The sequence below is a fragment of the Schistocerca serialis genome, chromosome 6, assembly GCF_023864345.2.
Source record: "Schistocerca serialis cubense isolate TAMUIC-IGC-003099 chromosome 6, iqSchSeri2.2, whole genome shotgun sequence".
Taxonomy (NCBI): domain Eukaryota; kingdom Metazoa; phylum Arthropoda; class Insecta; order Orthoptera; family Acrididae; genus Schistocerca; species Schistocerca serialis.
Window position 1 is genome coordinate 116,720,076 of NC_064643.1, and position 22,606 is coordinate 116,742,681.

General features: G+C 44.6%; 1 protein-coding gene across 1 annotated transcript in view; it reads right to left on the reverse strand.

Moving 5' to 3' along the window:
* Positions 1–22,606, reverse strand: part of LOC126484677 (probable cytochrome P450 6d5) — a 176,753-nt gene that overhangs the window by 10,746 nt on the left and 143,401 nt on the right. Inside the window, exon 6 of the mRNA XM_050108271.1 lies at positions 21,771–22,004. Coding sequence (XP_049964228.1) covers positions 21,771–22,004 — 234 coding nt within the window. The remainder of the gene's footprint in view (positions 1–21,770; positions 22,005–22,606) is intronic.

The window sequence follows — 22,606 nt, forward strand, 5'->3', positions numbered from 1 at the left end:
CCTCAGTTGGACCAGCGTTCGTGCTGGACGTGCAGACCGCGTGAGACGACGCTTCATCCAGTCCCAAACATGCTCAATGGGGGACAGATCCGGAGATCTTGCTGGCCAGGGTAGTTGACTTACACCTTCTAGAGCACGTTGGGTGGCACGGGATACATGCGGACGTGCATTGTCCTGTTGGAACAGCAAGTTCCCTTGCCGGTCTAGGAATGGTAGAACGATGGGTTCGATGACGGTTTGGATGTACCGTGCACTATTCAGTGTCCCCTCGACGATCACCAGTGGTGTACGGCCAGTGTAGGAGATCGCTCCCCACACCATGATGCCGGGTGTTGGCCCTGTGTGCCTCGGTCGTATGCAGTCCTGATTGTGGCGCTCACCTGCACGGCGCCAAACACGCATACGACCATCATTGGCACCAAGGCAGAAGCGACTCTCATCGCTGAAGACGACACGTCTCCATTCGTCCCTCCATTCACGCCTGTCGCGACACCACTGGAGGCGGGCTGCACGATGTTGGGGCGTGAGCGGAAGACGGCCTAACGGTGTGCGGGACCGTAGCCCAGCTTCATGGAGACGGTTGCGAATGGTCCTCGCCGATACCCCAGGAGCAACAGTGTCCCTAATTTGCTGGGAAGTGGCGGTGCGGTCCCCTACGGCACTGCGTAGGATCCTACGGTCTTGGCGTGCATCCGTGCGTCGCTGCGGTCCGGTCCCAGGTCGACGGGCACGTGCACCTTCCGCCGAGCACTGGCGACAACATCGATGTACTGTGGAGACATCACGCCCCACGTGTTGAGCAATTCGGCGGTACGTCCACCCGGCCTCCCGCATGCCCACTATACGCCCTCGCTCAAAGTCCGTCAACTGCACATACGGTTCACGTCCACGCTGTCGCGGCATGCTACCAGTGTTAAAGACTGCGATGGAGCTCCGTATGCCACGGCAAACTGGCTGACACTGACGGCGGCGGTGCACAAATGCTGCGCAGCTAGCGCCATTCGACGGCCAACACCGCGGTTCCTGGTGTGTCCGCTGTGCCGTGCGTGTGATCATTGCTTGTACAGCCCTCTCGCAGTGTCCGGAACAAGTATGGTGGGTCTGACACACCGGTGTCAATGTGTTCTTTTTTCCATTTCCAGGAGTGTACTTAAAGTATGTCATTTATAAGTGATAAAGGGGGCGGGGGGTAAGTGGAAGGATGGAAAAAGGGGGAAAGAGCGGATTCAATTAGATACATACAGCGGAGTCGTCACCATAACTTCGTAGGAAAATTTCCCAGAACGTATATCAAAGTTAGTGTTTTTTATACGTATTTATGTATCTTCTTTACTGTTCTAACTGATTTGGCTGTTTTTCATCTTTCCTCGAGAGCACTGTATTCTACAGCTGCTGCCTCCAGCCACGTTCAAGACTTTAACGAACCGTATTGGTATCGGCAGAACTCACGGAGCTTATATCGAGGTGTTGACGCTCCAACAGCGTCAGTTCATAGAACAGCATCAGGATGCATCAGAAGAGTAAAGCAATTTATTAAACTGACGGCAAAACACAGTGTTGCGTCACTGGATCAAAAAACCAACGTTTGACATGTTCCAAAGAACAAAGAAACGATGGTACGGATACCTATACGCCTAGATCAACATTTCGAGGCAACCTTGCTAACAGATGACGACCAGAAACGTGTGTGTTTTCTGTCATGGATCGGCACTGACACGATTGGCATGCTGACGAAGCTCTTTGGGCAAAAGGACGCCGCACGAAGTGGCCGAGCGGTTAGAGGCGCCATGTCACGGATTGCGTTGGTCCCTTACGAAACCACACACATTTGAACATTTGAGCAAAAGGACAGCAGTAACAAAAAATATTCCTAGCTAGTTATAAACTATCGCCCCATTTAAAAGCAAAAAGGTTTGTGGTGAGGGCCCCATGCAAGTTCCTCAGCACAAAAAAGAAACATGGGCAGACATATTCAGAATGGGTAGATGATTTCTGTGATGCTGTAAGCGATTGCAGTTTCATTTGCGAATATGATGGCTAATAGATTGTAGTCATATTATTAATACGTTAATGCGAAACTGAGATACCGTCATTATATTAATACGTGAACACGAAAATTGAAGTTCCGATTTTTTATAGAAGGGGCCTATGAAATTTACGTAATTTGAAAGGTACTTTGCCATAGATGTGCACAAAGAAAAGCATATCACGTACGCACATAGCCATTAAGAGAGGTAGAAGAAAGTAGATGCTTTCATATTCGTAACTCTGATTATACCTTCTCTATCACGCCTTAAAATCTCCAGTACATGAACATCGAAAACTGAAGTGCTAAAAACTCTTGCCCTTCGTACCGATCAGGTGCTATGGGAAAATGACACACGAAATTAACAACGTTTCGTGAAAATACATTTAATAAAGACTGAAGGTAATTTCACATATTTTTGAGAGTTACAATAGCAGTTTGATGAATTGGCAGTGCAGATTTTGTAATGCAAAACATTTAGCAACCGAGGTTACTGTACGTGATACAATGGCATTCACATTGTGTTGTCATAAGGGAAAAGTTAATTTGTCGGCATTAATATAAAATTCATTTTTCAAGGCACTTCAAATTTTCCAAGAATTCAAGAGAAATCGAAGAATTATTTCAGTAATATTAGTAGCTACAATGAACCATTTGTCATGGTCAGTTCTGAGGCCAAATCTTCAGGCTCAATTTTACGTGGACTCTGTTACTTTAAGGTATACAACACTTTTTATCGTAGATCAGGTCCAATCACTTATATGTATGGTCGTTCACCATGTCATGCGCAATTATCTTTCTATGACATCGACACTACTGTTCTCTAGAGACTGAACGAACAATGAAATCACCCTGATAATGTAATGCGTGAAACTGCTGTTAAATTAGAACATGCTAACCCTTTGGTGTTTTATTTCACTGCAATAAAAGGCTATTGTGTAAGAACAGAAAATGAAAATAGAGAAATTTGTTCGGTTATTATGGTTGACAAAAATTTAGACCTCCAGCATTCCAATTGAAACTGATGTGGCTACTGCTTTTACCACAGTTGATGGTGAGCTATCATTCGAAAAAGAGTAGGTGTGTTTTTTTAAAACCACTCATACAGTGAAAAATATCTCTATTTTAGATTCCTCACTGGAACCATTACCATATCAATTGTTATTTCCTGACGGCAACACTGGGTGGCATGCATAACCTGTGCACTGAACTTACCAGCAGGCAGTTTAGCATTGTGGCTTGAACTTAGAATATTTCTTTTCGAAGATATTTCAAGTGAATGCAATGAAGAAATTTCTTACAACTGAGCACTATTAGAATCTGATATTTTGAATGGGCATAATTTGACAAGTCGACTGCCTGGATTACCTGTTCCAACGTTAGTACCAGATTTCCTGAAGCAGATATTTTAGATCCAATCCATGAAGCGTTACAATTTGATGAACTTTATGAAAAACCTAATGTGAACAGCGCACTATAATTGACCATGTTATTCATGTTTCATTTGAAGAGGACACATGGAAACTTCATCAAGATGAATCAGTGAACATGAATTAATGTCGTGATCTTAGCTACTGTGTGTGTTATTTCAGGCACTGAATTTTCCAAAATTGGAGTAGGAGTTTACATGAATTTGGCTGGGTTCTACCTTGAACTAGAAGAGTTGGATCTACGCCACTAAAGGCTGTTGCAATGCAACGGAGATTCAGCGAATTTAATTTACTAATATTTGCAGTTTGTGTGAATGTTCTACCACAACCTACATGGACAGTAAAGCAAAACACATTTTATCAATGTCATGGTACTGAACTTCATTAATAAAGTTCACTACCATGAATAAAGTGTAGTACCATGCCTGTGCCTAAAACGTGTTTTGCTTTACTGCTCAAGCAGGCTGTGGTAAAATAGTCATACTAACAGCAAATATTCATAAATTACATTCGCTGAAACTTCGTTACATCGCAACAGCCTTTAATGGCATAGCTTCTACTCTCCTAATTCAAGATAGAACCCTGCGGAATTCGTTTAAATTGCCTGTACCAATTTTGCAAAATTCACTGCGTGATATAACATCAAACAGTAACTAAAATTAAAGCATTAATTCATGTTCACTGATTCTTCCTACAGCGAGTAGCAACATTCGCTATATAATTGTAGGAAACCTATGATCAGCAGTGTGTTTGAGTGCTGCGCTGGCGACAGCTCTTAGTCAAACAATTCATAGTTTATCGAAGGCGAGCGGGCATGCCGTATAACAGCGTTCATCGAGTTTCGTCACTTGAAATATGACATATTTACTATGCACAAAATTACAACCTGTCTTTTTGCAAACTGCCTTGAATGATTTTTAGTTAGTGTTTGGTATTACTATAAAACTTATTATCGAAGAGGAAATATGTGGTATAAAAGAATCTTAACTATGAGAGGTACATTGTTTGTGGAAAGTTATGATTTATCAATGATGCGATGTAGTTTCTTTAGGATTCGTTTCCCTCTACTGAAACTAAATCAATAATTGTAATTTAATTGTATCAGTTTGGCATTTGATTACAAAACAAAAACAATTTTTCGTTATAGTTTTTACCCAACATGACTATTGACCTCGTAAGTTATGGACAGTCCTTTATTTCCAATTTGGCTGTATGTGACCCGATGTTCATTTAAAGTCTTGGAAGCAAACAAGATGAATTTTTATGCTCGAGCTGAATATTTGTTAGACACTAATGTTCTGATTTTATACAAAGACGCATCAGTGGCTAACACCACGGTCTGAGTCAGGTCAAAGTGCACCAATTTAGTTTCTTTGATAGTTTCCTTCTTGAGCTTCAAAATTGCTGCTTGTGCTTGCTTGGTCCATTTAAACCTTGCATCTTTCTTTCGAGGTTGATTCAGTAGCCCAGTGATTTCAGCTAATCATTTGATGAATTTGTTGCAGTAATTTACTTTCCCAATAAAATATTCTGCTTCCTCGATATTCTTTGGATGAGGCAACTTTTTTATTGGTTCCTCACAGCCTTAGGATGGTTGTATTCAAAATGTTTCAAATGGCTGGCTCTAAGCACTATGGGACTGACATCTAACATCTGAGGCCATCAGTCCCCTAGACTTAGAACTACTTAAACCCAATTAACATATCACACACATCCAAGCCCGAGTCAGGATTCGAAACTGCAACCGAAGCAGCAGCGCGGTTCCGGACTGAAGCGCCTAGAACCGCTCGGCCACAGCGGCCGGCGGTCGTATTCCATCTGCATCAGTGATGTAGCCTATGTAGTCTACTATGTTTCTGAAGAATTCATGTTTCTTTGCATTGTACCTGAGGCTATTTTCTTGCAGTGTATGCAAACACGTCGAAATTATTCATGTAATCATCGTGTTTGTACTTTCCCTGTATTTGGGTTATGTAGCTGTGGTATTTTTTATTTCTTCCACAAATCGCTCGTATTTTGCAGGAGCACTTGCTACGCAGAATGGCAGTCTTTCGTACTGGAACAGTGCAAGTCGAGTTTTGACAACTGTTATCTTCTTGGATTCTTCCTCCAGTTCTAGCTGGAGATCTGTATTTGATAAATCTATTTTTGTAAAACATTTGCCATTTCTGATTTTTTGAGAAAGCTGTTCAGGCCTTTGAATCGGACAGCGATCTATTTGCAGTTATCGATACACAGTCAGTTTTAAACTTCCGCAGATTCTTATTGATCCATTTGGCTTTGGTACAGCCACAACTGGGGCAACCCATCGACTGACCTTCACTGGCTCCAGATTCCATCTTTGGTCAGTCTTTCAGTTTCAGCTTTACCCATGGCAGCAAATGGTACTGGTAAGCACTTAAAAAATTTTGATGTGGCTCCTGTCGTCAACTTCAGGATTGCTTTACAGATTTTACAGGTGCCTAAGCCAGCCTGTAAAAGACATTCATGATACTGGCACATTTTCATCTCGGCTTCTTTAAAGCTGTTTTCATCCATTGTGTTTGCAGTCAGTAAACCTGTTAAATATCGACGGCTAACCAAATTTAATGTTAGTGACAATACAGTAATTTATTCAATTTTCAGTTCTATTTCTTATGGTTGAAGAAGTGTTTGGGGTGGTTGAGAAAGAACGCTGGGCCATTATATGAGCTGAACAAACCTAATCGCATTTTATTTGTTTTTTATACTTTCTATTTACTTCATTTTTTGATTTACAGCTTCAAGAAGAAGCTTTCCGAAAAGAACGAATGAAGATTATCCCTTGCAGACAATTCCAATTTTGAAATTAGGTCGACAAACGCATTTTGTTGCAAAATGTTCGTTACTGGTCGCAGTATAGATAAATAACTCACTGGAATACTTCGGAAGACTCATGCAGCTATTCGCTGTTGTAGAGTATGTTAAACAGTTGAATGCCAAATAGTTACAGATAAATGAATTCGTAAGATGCCCTGTAGAAGAATGCCTCTTGGTGCAAGGGGTTGGCAGTTGACCATCAACACAATAAACAACGTGAATCCGAAATCCACCGAACTGTCGGAGGCTGTTCAGGGACATTTAGTGAGTATTTTGCTGTAAAGGACCCGTGGATTTGGCACGTTATAGAATAGGCCAATCGAATCTTGTTTGATGTTTGTATCTCTACTGCAGTGAAAATATCTGCACAACCATGCGGCTATCGGCAGTATGGCCTGTATGTTTTATCTGGAAATAAACTTGTCTCATTTTCTCACGGTACTTTCTACTGACCGCGCTATTTTCCACTTTAGTCTTCGCTCTTCAGCTCACTTTCAGTACTACTCCCTATTGTCACAGATTCGTTTTTCTGAAAGTACTAGCTGTGTGTTAACAGAGATTCACAGGAAGGTTAACTGATGAAGAGCTGACCAATATGTGCTATGCCTCTTGTATGGGACTACTGAATGCAACAGAATAGCGGCACGGTGCTCTGCTGAAAAGTTCCTGTAGCGATGCCACACACAGGAATTTTGCATCCGACTGAGGGTTGTTGGATTACTCTGTGTTTTGTGTTGTACGTCTCTGTGAGTGCACGTGGCAGTTTTTTTACTGCAGTGAATGTATACGCGCAGAACTAAAGGTAACTGGACTAACAAACCAAACAAGTCATTACGTGATTACGAGCACTCCGCAGTGAGCCAACGGAGACCTTTACGCAGACAGTATCCGCGGACAACCTCCAGAATTTTGACGGTGGGATTCTGGTTCGTCCCGTGTAATGTACTCTACATCTACATCTACATCATACTCCACAAGCCATCTAATGGTGTGTGGCGGAGGGTACTTCTGATGCCACTAACCGACCGCCCCTACCCTGTTCCACTCGCGAGTGACGAATGATTGTAGATAAGTCTCTGTATTGGCTCTAATTTCTCGAATTTTCTGGTCGTGGTCATTACGGGAGATGTATGTGGGAGCAAGTAATATGTTGTCCAACTCTTCCCGGAAAGTACTCTTTCGAAATTTCAATAGAAAACCTCTCCATGCTGGACAACGCCTGTCTTGTAACGTCTTTCACTGGAGTTTGTTAAGCATCTCGATAATGCTCTCGCATCGATTAATGGATCCCGTACAAATGCTCCGCTCTTCGTTGGATCCTTTCTATCTCTTCTTTCGGTCCTACCTGGTAAGGATCCCATATTGATGAACAATGCTCAAGAATCGGTCGAACAAATCCCTTACAAGCCACTACCTTCGTGGATGAGTTACATTTCCTTAAGAATTTTCTTATGAATGTCAGTCTGGCATCTGCTTTTCCTACTATTTCTTTTATGTGGTCATTCCACTTCAGGTAGCTCTGGATAGTTACTCCTAGATATATTGCGGTAGATACTGTTTCCAGCCTGTCATGAATAGCGTAATTCTATAGTAGTTGTTTTCCTTTCCTTTGTATATGCAGTATGTTACATTTATTTGTGTGCAGCCTCAACTGCCAGAGCCTCCATCATTCATCAATCACTGCAAGTCATTCTGCAAATCGAAACTGTCTTCTAGCGTTGCTCCTTTTTTATCGTCAATTGCATCATCTGCGAACAGTTTTACAGAGCATCCGACGCTTTCTTCTAAATCATTTTGAGCCGTGGTAAAAATTGCTGTTTTGAAGGGCGCGCCGCAGCGCGTAGTGTGAAGCAGTCGCCCTCCGTTTCTGGTGGTGGCGCCGCTGTGGCAATCGCAGCTTTGGAGTCTCCCTCTGGTGGGAAAGGGGAAATGTTGCCTCTTCACGTGCATTTAAGGGGCGCTATGAGCTCGTCGGTCGGTCAGTCCGGGGTCAGTCTGGGTCAGTCGATCAGTCTATCAGTCTGCGTCAGTCTCTCGTCCCCAGCTCGCTAATCTGTCTCTCGTCCGCATCTGTTAGGCAGTTACTGTCTGTATGTCGTTCGGAGTGCTAGTACGTGGGTCGTTCGAATCAACCTTTAAAGCCGGCAAAATGAGAGTCTTTCCACTCCGCCAGTAAGAGAGCGAGTGGTCGCCCGGTCGGGGCTTGGTTCCTGCATCTGAGACTGCGCGTTAGGCCTCCAGTCTGCGCGTGTTTGCTCTGGCAATGGTCATCGGCGGTTGGATCGATCGGTTGGTCGGTCGCGCACTCAGACACAAGATGACTTGTCCACTTGAGCGTCGGCGCATGTGAGGTCGCCACGTGAGTCCAGTGGGCCGCGCCGTATAGCGAGGGGTAGTGACTTCGCGGTCGACACGAAAGCAATAGGAGTCAACCCACGACATCGATCTGGCCGGTGCGAGCTGCGACGCCGTGAGACGGGAGATCGGCGTGCCTTCCTGCGTCCGTTGAAGCGGCTGGCAGCGGACGGTTCAGGAGAGCGATTCGGGGATGCTGCGCCAGGTCTTCTCCAGAAATCGCAGTTATTAGAAGTTAAGTTATTGGTGATATGTTATTTCATTTACTTGTCAAATTCTACATGTTTTCTTGGTGAGGTCACCAGCCGTTTTGTTTTGGGGTCGTCCCACCATTCTTCTCCGTTTTCCCACCCGCAGGAAGGTGGTTGTTTATGAATTGGGCGGTCCGTTTTTCCTTGTGGAGTAGGGACGGGTTAGAGCAACCTGCGGTTCGGGTTGTTCGGTAATCTCCCCATCAATCTTCCGTACGTTAGTAGCTGCCTCTGTCATGTTTGTCGGATTTGGTGTGTTAACGAATTTATTGCTTGGAGTGTAACGGCCTAATTCCTGAAATATGTTTTGATCTTGCCTATCATCTTGAGAGGCGGTATATGTGTACTGTAGAGCGTGTTAGCTTGTTTGGCCAACCTTCCATAATTTTATATAACATTGCATTTCATGGGCTTTTATTTAAATGGTCATTTTAGTATATAAAGTTGCCATCCTTTCACAGTAAGACTTTCCTTAGAAGTTAAAATCAAGTTGCACCTTCGGTGGCAAAGTTAATATTTTAATTTTAGTTTTTTGTACCATTTCCATCCCTCCTACAGGGTGCATAATTTGTGTGCTTGTGTGAATTGTTAAAAACTTTTAGTTTAAAGTAATCTGGTGTGTTACAGATTTGCACCAGTGCAGTCTTTCAGAGGTTGTTGTGAGCGGTCGTAACTGCGGCCGTAATAAAAGGGAGCGGCAAGGTTCTCAGCCGAAAGCTCATACTGTCAAAAATTTGTTTCTTTCTGCCTCTGAATAAATTTTAACTTGATATTTAGAGGGTGCTTTCTGATTATAAATCTGTTTCTTTTAAAAGAAGGCTTTAGGCACCATTAAAGTGAATAAATTACCATTTGTTAAAAAGGAATTTGCTTATGATTTCATCAGTTACTCCCTGGCAACTACTTCCATTCTTACATAATGTGATTAAATGTGTTAATGTTCTTGATGAATCGCTAGTATATAAAATGAATTATTAGGAATATAAACATAAAATATTCTTTTAAAATAAATCCACGGTTCACATTTACATACAACGTAAACAGTATCGATGTAGAGCCTTCGTCCCGCCGTGGCCCGCAGTGGTTCACGACCCCACAACAGGCCACAGGGCCACAGCAGTCCACCTACCCCACCGCCGCGCCACACCGAACCCAGGGTTATTGCGTGGTTCGGTCCCGAGTGGACTCCCCCCTCCGGGAACGTCCCATACCAGAGGAGTGCAACCCCAAATGTTTGAGTGATAGAGTAATTATGGTGTACGCATACATGAAGACAGTGTTTGTGCAGCAATAGCCGACGTTGTGTAAATGAGGTGTGGAATAAGGGGAAACAGCCCGCATTCGCCGAAGCAGATGGAAAACCGCCTAAAAACCATCCACAGGCTGGCCGGCACACCGGACCTCGACACTAATCTGCTGAGCGGATTCGTGCTAGGGACCGTCTCGCCTTCCCGCTCGGGAAGCAGCGCGTAGACCGCGCGGCTAACCAGGCGGGCTCCTTGGGGTACTCCGGAAATTATCTTTACATGTTTCGATTTGTTCTGTGAATAGTGACGTGCTGAGTTCTTTATCCAAGGAAGTCTCAACACACCGCTCTTAAGGGGAACAAAATCCCACATATCAAATTCAACTATAGTGTACTAGACGGTTACATGATACTTTGCAATGAATGTTTATAAAGTTTACTGGAGTCATCTCCCGAGTACCAAAAGATTGGGTCGTTTATGATGCCTCGCATATGAAAAAAAAGTGCCTGCTTGATAAACAACACAGTTCAACGAGAGACATGATGGGTTTCTCGAAAAAAGCCTGAGTGGATTTTGCAGTCTCACTTAGTTCTTGAGCGACACCATTTTGTAGGCGTGTACCCACAGGTCTTCCCAGATTTCGATTTGAAACTCTGTGATCTTTGATATGTTTCCTTCTGCAATATTTTTCAGGATATTTGATAGATGGTCCCACTGATCATTTGCAAGCGTTCGAATGTTCCTATTCAGATCAGCTGATGACATTTCAGCACTGGCCAAGTAGTTCTAAATTTCGTAATGCAAAGTAGGATTAAATTTTGAATCAGGGATGGAAACACATCAGACATATCAAGAGGGCCTGAAGGGTCTAATGAAAGTTATTTGTACCATGTGCGCAGATTGGCCTGAAACCACTACGCATATGGAACCAGGAACCAACAATGCTGTGTGTATGTATGGTTTGAGAAAGAGTGATTGAACATAGTTGTGTATAAATTATTCACCTTAAAAAAATAGGTAGTTTAAGACACTCACGTAAATGGTCAGCATGTTGGCATATTTTTCACTGGAAAACTGACTCGTCCCTCATCATGGCAAAGCTCACAATAATTATGATCCATGGAACATGCAAACAACTAATCCAAACTAGATATAAAGAAATATATGTCGCAATATGTTGTTTATGTTTTGAAATGAATTGTTGGGAAGACTAAAATAATGTTAATACTTCACATAAAAAAGGTAGGATGGATTATTGTGGAATTACGCGATGACGATCCATTACTGGAGACACAACCGTTAAATGTCTAGCTTATGGGAGTGATAATTTAAAACTAACTATAGAAAAGGCAGACACGATTTTCCACTCAGGACGTAAGTAGCTAACAAACTCCTCGTAAGACCAGGTCCGAAACACTGCTGTTCACCCTGGATTCGTTACAGGGTAGGATGGCAGCGGAACTAGAAAATATCCAAGGAGAGCAGCTTGTTTTGTCATGGATTCGCTCAGTAAGCGCGAAAGAATGATCAAAGTCCGGTGCAGCTACTACAGTAGAGGCTTTGTGAACATCGGTGAGTCTGCTGTTGAACTGCCGAGGACGTGCGTTGCAAGAAGGTTCGGACAACATACGACTCCGCCGCACATAAATTCTAGCTCGTACGGACTGTTAAAATTATTCTTCCCGCGCGATATTGACGAATGGAATGAGAAAAGGGAAGGGGTTCGGGGGCATGATAGTGGAACACGAAGTACTTTTCCCAATAGACCATAAGGCGGCTTACAGCATAGATACGTAGCTGACAGAAGTAGAGATAATATCTAGCCAACTGTCACAGTCTTAGTGGTGGTTGTGTTATATTTAAAGTACATCCAGAGAATGATTGTAGCGATTCCAAAACAAGCCTCTAACAATAATCCGATTTATAAAGTGTTGTGACTGGACGAAACTACAATCGTCTGGCCACAGCTGTGGGTTCTTAAGATTGCTGTAGGAGAAGGCTCATAAAACTACAACACATCAAATAAAAGTTCACTTCATTACCAAAATGAATAAAAGGTTTACTTCACTTTCATACAGTTCTTTGCCACAGAAGTGCTGGACAATTTACAGCTGTTATTGACTATGAAAGTATCACTTGATGCACAGATTAACGTTCTCTTGCAGTACAAAATACATTTACGGAAGTACATTTCACATGAAACATTAACTACTGCCAGCGTCTTACACGATGGCGTCGACTGCTGTAGCCGAGGTCTCGAACTGGACAGAGCTCTTGCATACTCGGCACTATAGTGACCTCAGAATGAGAGCGTTGCTATGGTGAGAGGGAGGCGGGGTCTTCTGTAGTGTCTCCATTGGTTGCTGATTGCAGAGAGAACTCGCTAATGCCTGCACTATCTATCAGCGTTGCCTACTTTGGTGTGGTACCGCTGGTCCTGGACGATACCACATAAAGCTCGCCAACAGTGATTATTAGGAAGCCGAATACAGGATTTCGGTCGCATATTCAGCTTTCTTTGATTTATAACATCTTCTCGAACTTTCTGGAGAATTTTGCACTTCTTACATCGATGTAATTCTTACATCGATCAACTAAGGTGTTTTCGTGCGTTGCAAGTTGACGATGTGTATGTAGCGACTCTTGCCATGACGTAGTCCAGTGTTGATCATTAACTTTGAGTCCGCTGAGTTAGAGGTTAGCATGTTGAATATACCGAACGGCACCCTATAGCATCACGCTAGGTGCTACGCCCAAATGACGACGACGAATGAAATCTGGCAGTGTTCACTTTCTTCCAAGACTCTGGACTCTGTACGTAGAACTTGGACTGGGTAGTGCAGCTCCTGTGTCCAGTGTTGCCCTTGGACGGACCACCATCGCCGCACCTTCCTGTGCTGCTGCATCAAGAGGGGCCCATACAACAGTCGTACACAGAGGTGACAGTTTACACTAACCATGCAAGCGGTGGTCTTGTTGCACACAAGACAATTTCCTGTCTCAAGACACACGATGTGGCTGCACAGTCCCGCACGGTCGAGCAAGCAAGTATGTCATCTCTGGGACTAATGGCTCGAATCCATTGAGGTTCTGCATGACATTGTGTGTGGCCTTCCGAAATAATGATACTATTTACATACGGCAGTCGTGGCATCCTGACCAACGTGGACGGTCTCGATGGGTGAGGATGTTGCCACTATGGAGTTCTAACATGTTGTGGTAGAATTTGCTCCTTCTTACGCGATGCACGACACGACTCCCTTCAAACAAATAACAGGCGTGTAACCTTTCCATATCCAGGGTAAGTCTAAATTCGCACACTCAAACTCCACAGCGCGATCCTCGCATACGAACAGTACAATAATGACTGTAACAAACTTTCGTGATGTGGATATTTTTGACAGAAAACGGACGTGGAAGATAACCTACTTGGCACGCTGTAATCACGTGTATGGAAAATATTTACAGTCAGCGCTCAGTAGCTGTTCTGTTCAGTTAGTTCAGTGTGTAGAGTTTTGGGTTGGAATACTTGATATCGTGAGTCCGATTCGGTGTCAAGATGTTATTTTTTGTATTCTAATTTTGATCTACCCAAAAACACTGTAATATACACTGTGTCTTGAGCAATACATATCCTACAACAACAGTTTTCTGACATTAAATGTAATAATTAACTGTTAGACACGCTAGAAATAAAGTCTAAGATGAAAAGACAACTCACCACGAAGAAATTATCCGGATGGGACTGAAATCGATAGCTGTGACGTACCAATGATTACAGTTTCAGAAAAAATCGATCATTTATTCAAGAGAAACAACACCACAGATTGAGCAATTCAGTAGCGCGTTGGCGCATCTCTGGCCCTTATGCAAGCCGTTATTCGGCATGGAGTTGATTGACACAGTTGTTGGAAGTCCTCCTGAGGGATATCGTGCCAAATTATGCCCAACTGCCGCGTTGGATCGTCAAGATCCCGAGACCGTTGGAGGGTCTTGCCCATAACGCCCCAAACGTTGTTTGGATTGACATCCGGTGACGTTGCGGGCGAAGGTGCGATTTGGCAAGCACACAGGCAAGTAGCAGAAACTCTAGCCTTATACAGGCGGACATTAGCTTGCTGAAATGTAAGCCCAAGACAGCTTGCCGTGAAGGGCAACAAAACGGGTCGTATTGTAGAATATCTTCGACGGACCGCTGTGCTCTAAGGATCCTGCTATGAAAAGAAATGGTACTTCAGGCCATCACTCCTGGTTGTAAGGCGTATGGCGGGTGACAGTCAGGCTGGTATCCCATCTCTGTCCTGGGCGTCTCCAGACACGTCTTAGTTGGTCATCGGGGCTCAGTTCGAAACGGGACTCTTCACTGAAGATACTTCTAATCCAGTCAGTAGGATTCCAGGCCGAATACTCTATTAGCAAAGTCACCAAGGTCGCACCATCTCTCACCAATTATTAACGTTTGGAGCATAACGGAGAAGGCTCTCCAACCAGCTCACCATTTTGACTACCTAACTTGTCAGTTGGATAGGATTTGGCATGATATCCCTCAGCAGGACATCCAACAACTCTATCAGTCATTGCCAAGCCGCATATCTGCTTGCACAATGGCTTTATTGACTTGTTCCATCTGTGAAGCTGTTTCTCTTAAATAAATCATCCAGTTCTTCTGAAACTGTAATCATTTTTTGTCTGTACATATACATCGCCTCTACCGATTCCGTCGCATTCGTACAATTCCTTCGTGGTCGGTCTTTTCTTTGTTGTCTTACAATGTATTCATGAAGAGTAAATATTAGATAGATATAATTAGCTGTCATAATACCGAAATAACAGAAAAATTTATCAGTGTAAAGGTGTAAAATATACATATTGCGATGTCACTGACAGCTTGTCTTTCAAAAAAAGATATACATAGCACATGCTAAAAACGACTTCCCTGCTTGTGCAAACACTTAGAGACATACTGGATCATGCTTCTCTGAACTATTCGCAGCTTAACTACATCCACAGTTAGAAGGGCAACAAGTGCGCTGCTAGTTCTTCCACATTCTTTGGCAGTGCAGGACAAATGCATTGCATCAACCGTCCCTCCTTGAAGAAACCCCTGGAATTTTCCAGGAAAGACTGTCCTTAAATAGCGTCGCACGTTTCTTCCCAAATGTGCAGGTGCCCCATCATGTTGGAACCACAAACTCTGCCGAACAGGAATCGGAAATTTTTAGACAAGCACACTGATACCTTCGCTCAGTCAGCCAGTCGAGCTAGATGAAGACACCCAGGACACTGTCTCCAATATTGCAGCCCGTATGTTGATGTTAAAGCAGACCTGATATGCCGGATCTCGAGTGACGTGCGCATTGACTTTACACCACTTGTGGGAGTTACGCATATTGAAGATACTCTCACGTAATTCACTTCTCACATCGTCAGTGTGGCGGTGATCTGTAGAATTATGAACACTGTATAAATTCTCAACTGCCTAGATCGCTAAAATCATTTATTGGTTAAAATGGCTCTGAGTACTATGGGACTTAACATCTGAGGTCATCAGTCCCCTAGAACTTGGAACTACTTAAACCTAACTAACCTAAGGACATCACACACATCCATGGCCGAGGCAGGATTCGAACCTGCGACCGTAGCAGTCGCGCGGTTCCGGACTCAAGCGCCTAGAACCGCTCGGCCACAGCGGTCGGCAAAATCATTCATTCACGTAGATGACCGGCAACTCTCTGTTGCCATCTTCGGATCTAAGTTTACATCATGGATAAGATTATATTTACATCATGGACGTGATTATGTAATGGTAAAAACATACCCGAAGATGGCAACAGAGAATTGTCGAAATCGGTCATCTATATAAATAAATGATTTTAACGATCTTGGCAGCTGAGAACTTGGTCAGTGTTCGGAAGTTTATAAGACCATGTAACAGTTTTTATGAAGTAGTAGATGGATTGTTGTTGTTGTTGTTGTTGTTGTTGTAGCCATTGTATACACCAGCAGTGACTGCTCTATAACGATTAAGGTGCCTGAAATTAGAAAATTAAAGAAAAAGTTACACCTACATACGGAACCGGCCAATGGCCTTGTCGCAGTGGTAACACTGGTTCTCGTCAGATCACCGAAATTAAGCGCTGTCGGGCCGGGCTAGCACCTGGATGGCTGAGTATCTGGTCCGCCAAACGCTTTGGCAAGTGGGGTGCACTCAGCCTTCGTGAGGCGAACTGAGGAGCCACTTGGTTGAGGAGTAGCGGCTGCGGTCTCGGAAACTGACATACGGCCGGGAGAGCGGTGTGCTGACCACATGCCCCTCCTTATCCGCATCCAGTGATGCCTGTGGGCTGAGTTCAGCTTTTTAGATTCGGAATCGAACTCTCGAGCTCGAGCGTACTAACGCAAAACTCTACAAATTGCATTAACCTCAGCAATAGCAACGCTTTTTCCATAACGCGCATAACCAAGGAAGTTGGGGGGGGGGGGGGGGGTGGAAGACTTTATGTCCATACTAAAAAATGGAAAAAAATACAAAAGTCATTAATTTTCGTTGTCTTATACTAACAACATACTTTTTAAGGCTGTACAGATGTGTAGTGGTGTCCTGAATAGGAAAATATCTTCTAGCACACACTATCTAACATCAGCGCACTTTCAATAACGTGTACTACCAAGGGAGTCAGTTTGCGTTCATTCTAAAAAACAAAATTTCTTTAATTCTTATTCACTTTTATTCACAACATATTTTTTAATGAAATACTGATGTGTAAGTAAGGTCCTGAACCTGAAAATACTTAATATGAAGTGCATTGGAGAAGTGACTTGTACAAATAAGACTTAAATTTTTGGCTTACGTTCGATTGAAAAACTTAAAATATTTGTGGAATCTGGTAGAAGAATTCATTAAAGACCGCAAACACTTTTTTTTTTTTCAAAATTTTAGAGTACGAAATAACAGACTATAGTCTGATTTAAAGTAGTTGTCACTTGACAGGCAACGGGCTTCAGGGCTCCTGCCACCAATAAACAAATGGCAGCCGGCGCTGTCGGCTGCAACTGCGTTGCCACTTCGCTCTGCTGAGCTGACTGAGGCCAGTACTCAGCGAGCCGTTGTAGACGTGCGGGTGAGAGATTTGAGTGACTTGTAGCTTCGCGTGTTTACCATGTCTGAGGAAAGCAGTCGCAAGAGAGGGAGGCCGAGGCTGCACACTCCTCGGAAACCTCCAAAAAGTGGCGGGTATGGCGTCGTTATACGCGTAAATACGTGTGTTCCTTAAGGGAGTATTTTGAGAGAGAGAGGGATGCAGGAGGGCCTCTCGTTCCTTGGATAAGGTGGTGGAGCGAACTGCAGCTGCTCTGCAAGTTAGCGAACGATCAGTAATAAGAATCTGCAAGGAGAAATTCACGAAAGAAGGCTCAAGTGAGTCATCTAAATTGTAGACGCCTGGGAAAAAGAGGCGACTAGAGAAGAGGGTCACAAAACTTTACTCTTTTCAGGAAGATGCCATTCGTCGTCAAATATATGCATTTTATTCGAGGAAGGAGTATCCAACACTCAAAAAACTGCATGCTACCCTCACAGCGGCTGACCTGTTTCACGGTAGTAAATCGTCTTTGTTACGAGTCGTGAAAATGTTAGGATTCCGCTGTAAATCCATCTCTGGCAGAAAGTTACTAATGGAACGCCAAGACATTGCAACCTGGTGATGGCGCTTTCTTAGAAAATTAGTGGGGACAAATTTTGATGATATCGTTTGGCTTGATGAAACATAGGTGAATGCAGGACACAGTTTAAAAAAAGTCTGGACAGACGGTACTATCAGCAGTAGTATGGTAGCTCCGATCGGCAGAGGAAAAAGGATAATTGTAGCACATGCCGGAAATTCAAAAGGTTTCATTCCAAATTGTCTGCTGCTATTCAGTTCAAATAAGTCCTCTGACTACCACGAAGAGATGAACCACAATACTTTTGTGAAATGGTTTGAAGACTGTGTGCTCCAGAACTCAACAAAATACTCTATCATTGTTATGGATAACGCTGCTTATCACTCAGTAATACGAGATAAAGCACCCACAAAGGCAACGAGGAAAAACGACATTGTTAGCTGGTTACAGAAACATAAGGTACAGTTCGACAGTAATTTGACAAGGGCAGAATTATTAGAACTTGTGTCGCAACACAAGCCAAAGAACCCGATTTACTTTATGGATGAAGTAGCAAAAAAATACGGGCATAAAGTGCTCAGATTGCCTCCTTACTATTGCCATTTCAACGCACTAGAGCTGATATGAGCTCAGGTTAAACGGCATATTGCTGCAGAAAATAAGAAATTCACATTAACCGAAGTGGAACGCCTTTTGAAAGAGACAGTTGAACTTGTGACATCGGAAGACTGGTAGAAGGTAGTGTATCGCGTGCGGATGGTCCCAGCGGAGGTTCGAGTCCTCCCTCGGGCATGGGTGTGTGTGTTTGTCCTTAGGATAATTTAGGCTAAGTAGTGTGTAAGCTTAGGGACTGATGACCTCAGCAGTTAAGTCCCATAAGATTTCACACACAGTTGAACAGTATCAATTGAAAGGAGTGATACAGAACGCATAGAACAATGAAGGTATCTTACAACCAAGTGTCGAAGACTTGATTATACACTCCTGGAAATTGAAATAAGAACACCGTGAATTCATTGTCCCAGGAAGGGGAAACTTTATTGACACATTCCTGGGGTCAGATACATCACATGATCACACTGACAGAACCACAGGCACATAGACACAGGCAACAGAGCATGCACAATGTCGGCACTAGTACAGTGTATATCCACCTTTCGCAGCAATGCAGGCTGCTATTCTCCCATGGAGACGATCGTAGAGATGCTGGATGTAGTCCTGTGGAACGGCTTGCCATGCCATTTCCACCTGGCGCCTCAGTTGGACCAGCGTTCGTGCTGGACGTGCAGACCGCGTGAGACGACGCTTCATCCAGTCCCAAACATGCTCAATGGGGGACAGATCCGGAGATCTTGCTGGCCAGGGTAGTTGACTTACACCTTCTAGAGCACGTTGGGTGGCACGGGATACATGCGGACGTGCATTGTCCTGTTGGAACAGCAAGTTCCCTTGCCGGTCTAGGAATGGTAGAACGATGGGTTCGATGACGGTTTGGATGTACCGTGCACTATTCAGTGTCCCCTCGACGATCACCAGTGGTGTACGGCCAGTGTAGGAGATCGCTCCCCACACCATGATGCCGGGTGTTGGCCCTGTGTGCCTCGGTCGTATGCAGTCCTGATTGTGGCGCTCACCTGCACGGCGCCAAACACGCATACGACCATCATTGGCACCAAGGCAGAAGCGACCCTCATCGCTGAAGACGACACGTCTCCATTCGTCCCTCCATTCACGCCTGTCGCGACACCACTGGAGGCGGGCTGCACGATGTTGGGGCGTGAGCGGAAGACGGCCTAACGGTGTGCGGGACCGTAGCCCAGCTTCATGGAGACGGTTGCGAATGGTCCTCGCCGATACCCCAGGAGCAACAGTGTCCCTAATTTGTTGGGAAGTGGCGGTGCGGTCCCCTACGGCACTGCGTAGGATCCTACGGTCTTGGCGTGCATCCGTGCGTCGCTGCGGTCCGGTCCCAGGTCGACGGGCACGTGCACCTTCCGCCGACCACTGGCGACAACATCGATGTACTGTGGAGACCTCACGCCCCACGTGTTGAGCAATTCGGCGGTACGTCCACCCGGCCTCCCGCATGCCCACTATACGCCCTCGCTCAAAGTCCGTCAACTGCACATACGGTTCACGTCCACGCTGACGCGGCATGCTACCAGTGTTAAGACTGCGATGGAGCTCCGTATACCACGGCAAACTGGCTGACACTGACGGCGGCGGTGCACAAATGCTGCGCAGCTAGCGCCATTCGACGGCCAACACCGCGGTTCCTGGTTTGTCCGCTGTGCCGTGCGTGTGATCATTGCTTGTACAGCCCTCTCGCAGTGTCCGGAGCAAGTATGGTGGGTCTGACACACCGGTGTCAATGTGTTCTTTTTTCCATTTCCAGGAGTGTATCTGTCAATACGAGCAGCGACATGGATAGTTCCACTGACTCCGACTCTGAATTAAGCGGTGTTTTCGCATTGTCTGATTAGTGTGTAGTGTACTTACTGCCATTAAATATTGTGTTTGCGAATTTATTTCGATTAATTCTTATTGTTGTTGTGAGACTAAGAAATACTGGTTGGCCAGCTCTCGTCTCTCCTTACGGTAAGTTAGACTAAATTTTAATTCTATTTCATTTTGTATATACGCCAAGATGTTATTGAATGTGTGTAATAGTTTTCGAGATTTGCAATCTAAAGAAGAAAACTTTTCCGGACGCGAAAATTTCTCACACTTCAATAGTTAATGTAACAACGGCCCTAATTAAAATTAAGAAAAAATATTTGATATGCTTACAGATGCCACTGAGACCGATACTGCAAGTAAATTTCAAAATATTTACATAATATTTATAGGGGATAGAGATTTTAAACGTCATACTTGTTTCGAGTTCAGTACTGATAGGGTTGCTTAAAAACGCTGTTTTCAGAAATTTATATACCGGAAACGTAATGCACTACGAAAACTTTTAAGGATTCTTTGCCGAGTGCATTATTTTGGTAATGAATGGAAAAATAATATTTTGCTGTGACACCAATAGTTTTTCAGTAATGACGTGATAAGTTAGAAGCTGTTTGCGAAATCGAGAATTTAAATGGTTTCAAACAAATTAACGTAACTTTTGTCCTAATTAAAATTAAGAATAGATATTTGACAGATTGAGAGACATTGTAGAGATATAGATCATACGTGGGTTTGAAATTTACTTACTTTTTGTAGAAGATACAGGCTTTAAAACGATTTCCTATCGGCGGGGATAGCGATGCACTGAGGTGGCTGCCTCCAGCCAGTGCTTGACGTGACAACGCCGCAACTTCGCAGCGCAAACGTCAAGTGGCAACTACTTTAAATCAGACTATAGAGTACAATAATTTCAAAAGGTGGGAACAAAGTACCCCCCTCTATTCTATTCTGTCGCTTGAGCATTGTCCCACAGTTACGCAGGGTCGGCCATCGTTAATCGGATTGGGCATGTTAATGTTTAAGGGGTGGCCAGATTCCCTTCCTGTCGCCACCCTGTACCCCCCCGGGACAGAATTAGTGTACCCCAGCTGTCTGCGTCTAGTTTAATCCACGGAATAGTGTTAATGTGTTCAGAAGTCTCCGAGCCGTGTAACTAAGGCGGAACATGGGGGCCAGCCCGGTATTCATCTAGCGGGATGTGGAAAACCGCCTAAAAACCACATCCAGGCTGGCTGGCACATCCGCCCTCGTCGTTAATCCGCCAGGCGGATTCGACCCGGGGCCGGCGCGCTACCCGAGTCCAGGAAGCAGCGCGTTAGCGCTCTCGGCTACCCTGGCGGGTACAAAGTACTCCCCTCCCCCCTCTCAATATGAAAGCATGTAGGACACTAATGATTTGGCTCTTTTTTTGTTTTTTCAGTGTAACTTTTGACCGCGCAATCTGAGAAGCGCAACAGCCGCGGACTGTGGCAGAAAAGGCCGCCAAGGGAAGCCCGGCGCTCACCGTGCACGACGCAGTGGAGGTAGGGCAGGCCGGCGAGCGCGTCGAAGGGCAGACGGCGGCCCGCTCCCTGCAGGGCCCCGGCGGCCCTCAGCTCGGCCCTGAGGCGGCGCTGCACGCCCGGGTTGAGCGCCACCTCCAGCAGGCAGTAGGCCAGCGCCGACGCCGTCGCCTCCATGGCGCCCGAGAACATCAGCATCGCGTGCACGCTCGTCTCCACGCCGCTCATCAGGCCCTCTGTGTGGGGGAAAAAAAAAAACACCTGCCACGTCGCACCAAACAACCGATGTATTGTCGCGTGGTCGGTAGTTACCTAATGACTGAGGTATACAACACAAGGCCCGCTTATATAAACTTACTATACATTAAATTTTTGATGCTGCTCTGTCATCGATCCATCCAAGGGCGTATAAAAGGTGTACAGGGCAGGGGGGGTGGGAGGAGGGGGGGACCGATCGGCCCCTCCGAGGGTTGAAACTAAATTAAAATCAAATGGTAATTGCTTTAATCTGTGCCGAAGTTGAGCAGGCGAATTTAGAGTCTTCATCAGTGGATTTAGTAATTTAATTCAGTATTCCCCAAGCCATCTTACTTTGTGTGCTCGAAAGACTGTACTACACTACTGGCCATTAGAATTGCTACACCAAGAAGAAATGCAGATGATAAACGGGTATTCATTCATACTAGAAGTGACATGTGATTACATTTTCACTCAATTTGGGTCCATAGATCCTGAGAAATCACTACGCAGAACAACCAACTCTGGCCGTAATAACGGCCTTGATACGCCTGGGCATTGAGTCAGAGAGAGCTTGGATGGTGTGTACGGGTACAGCTGC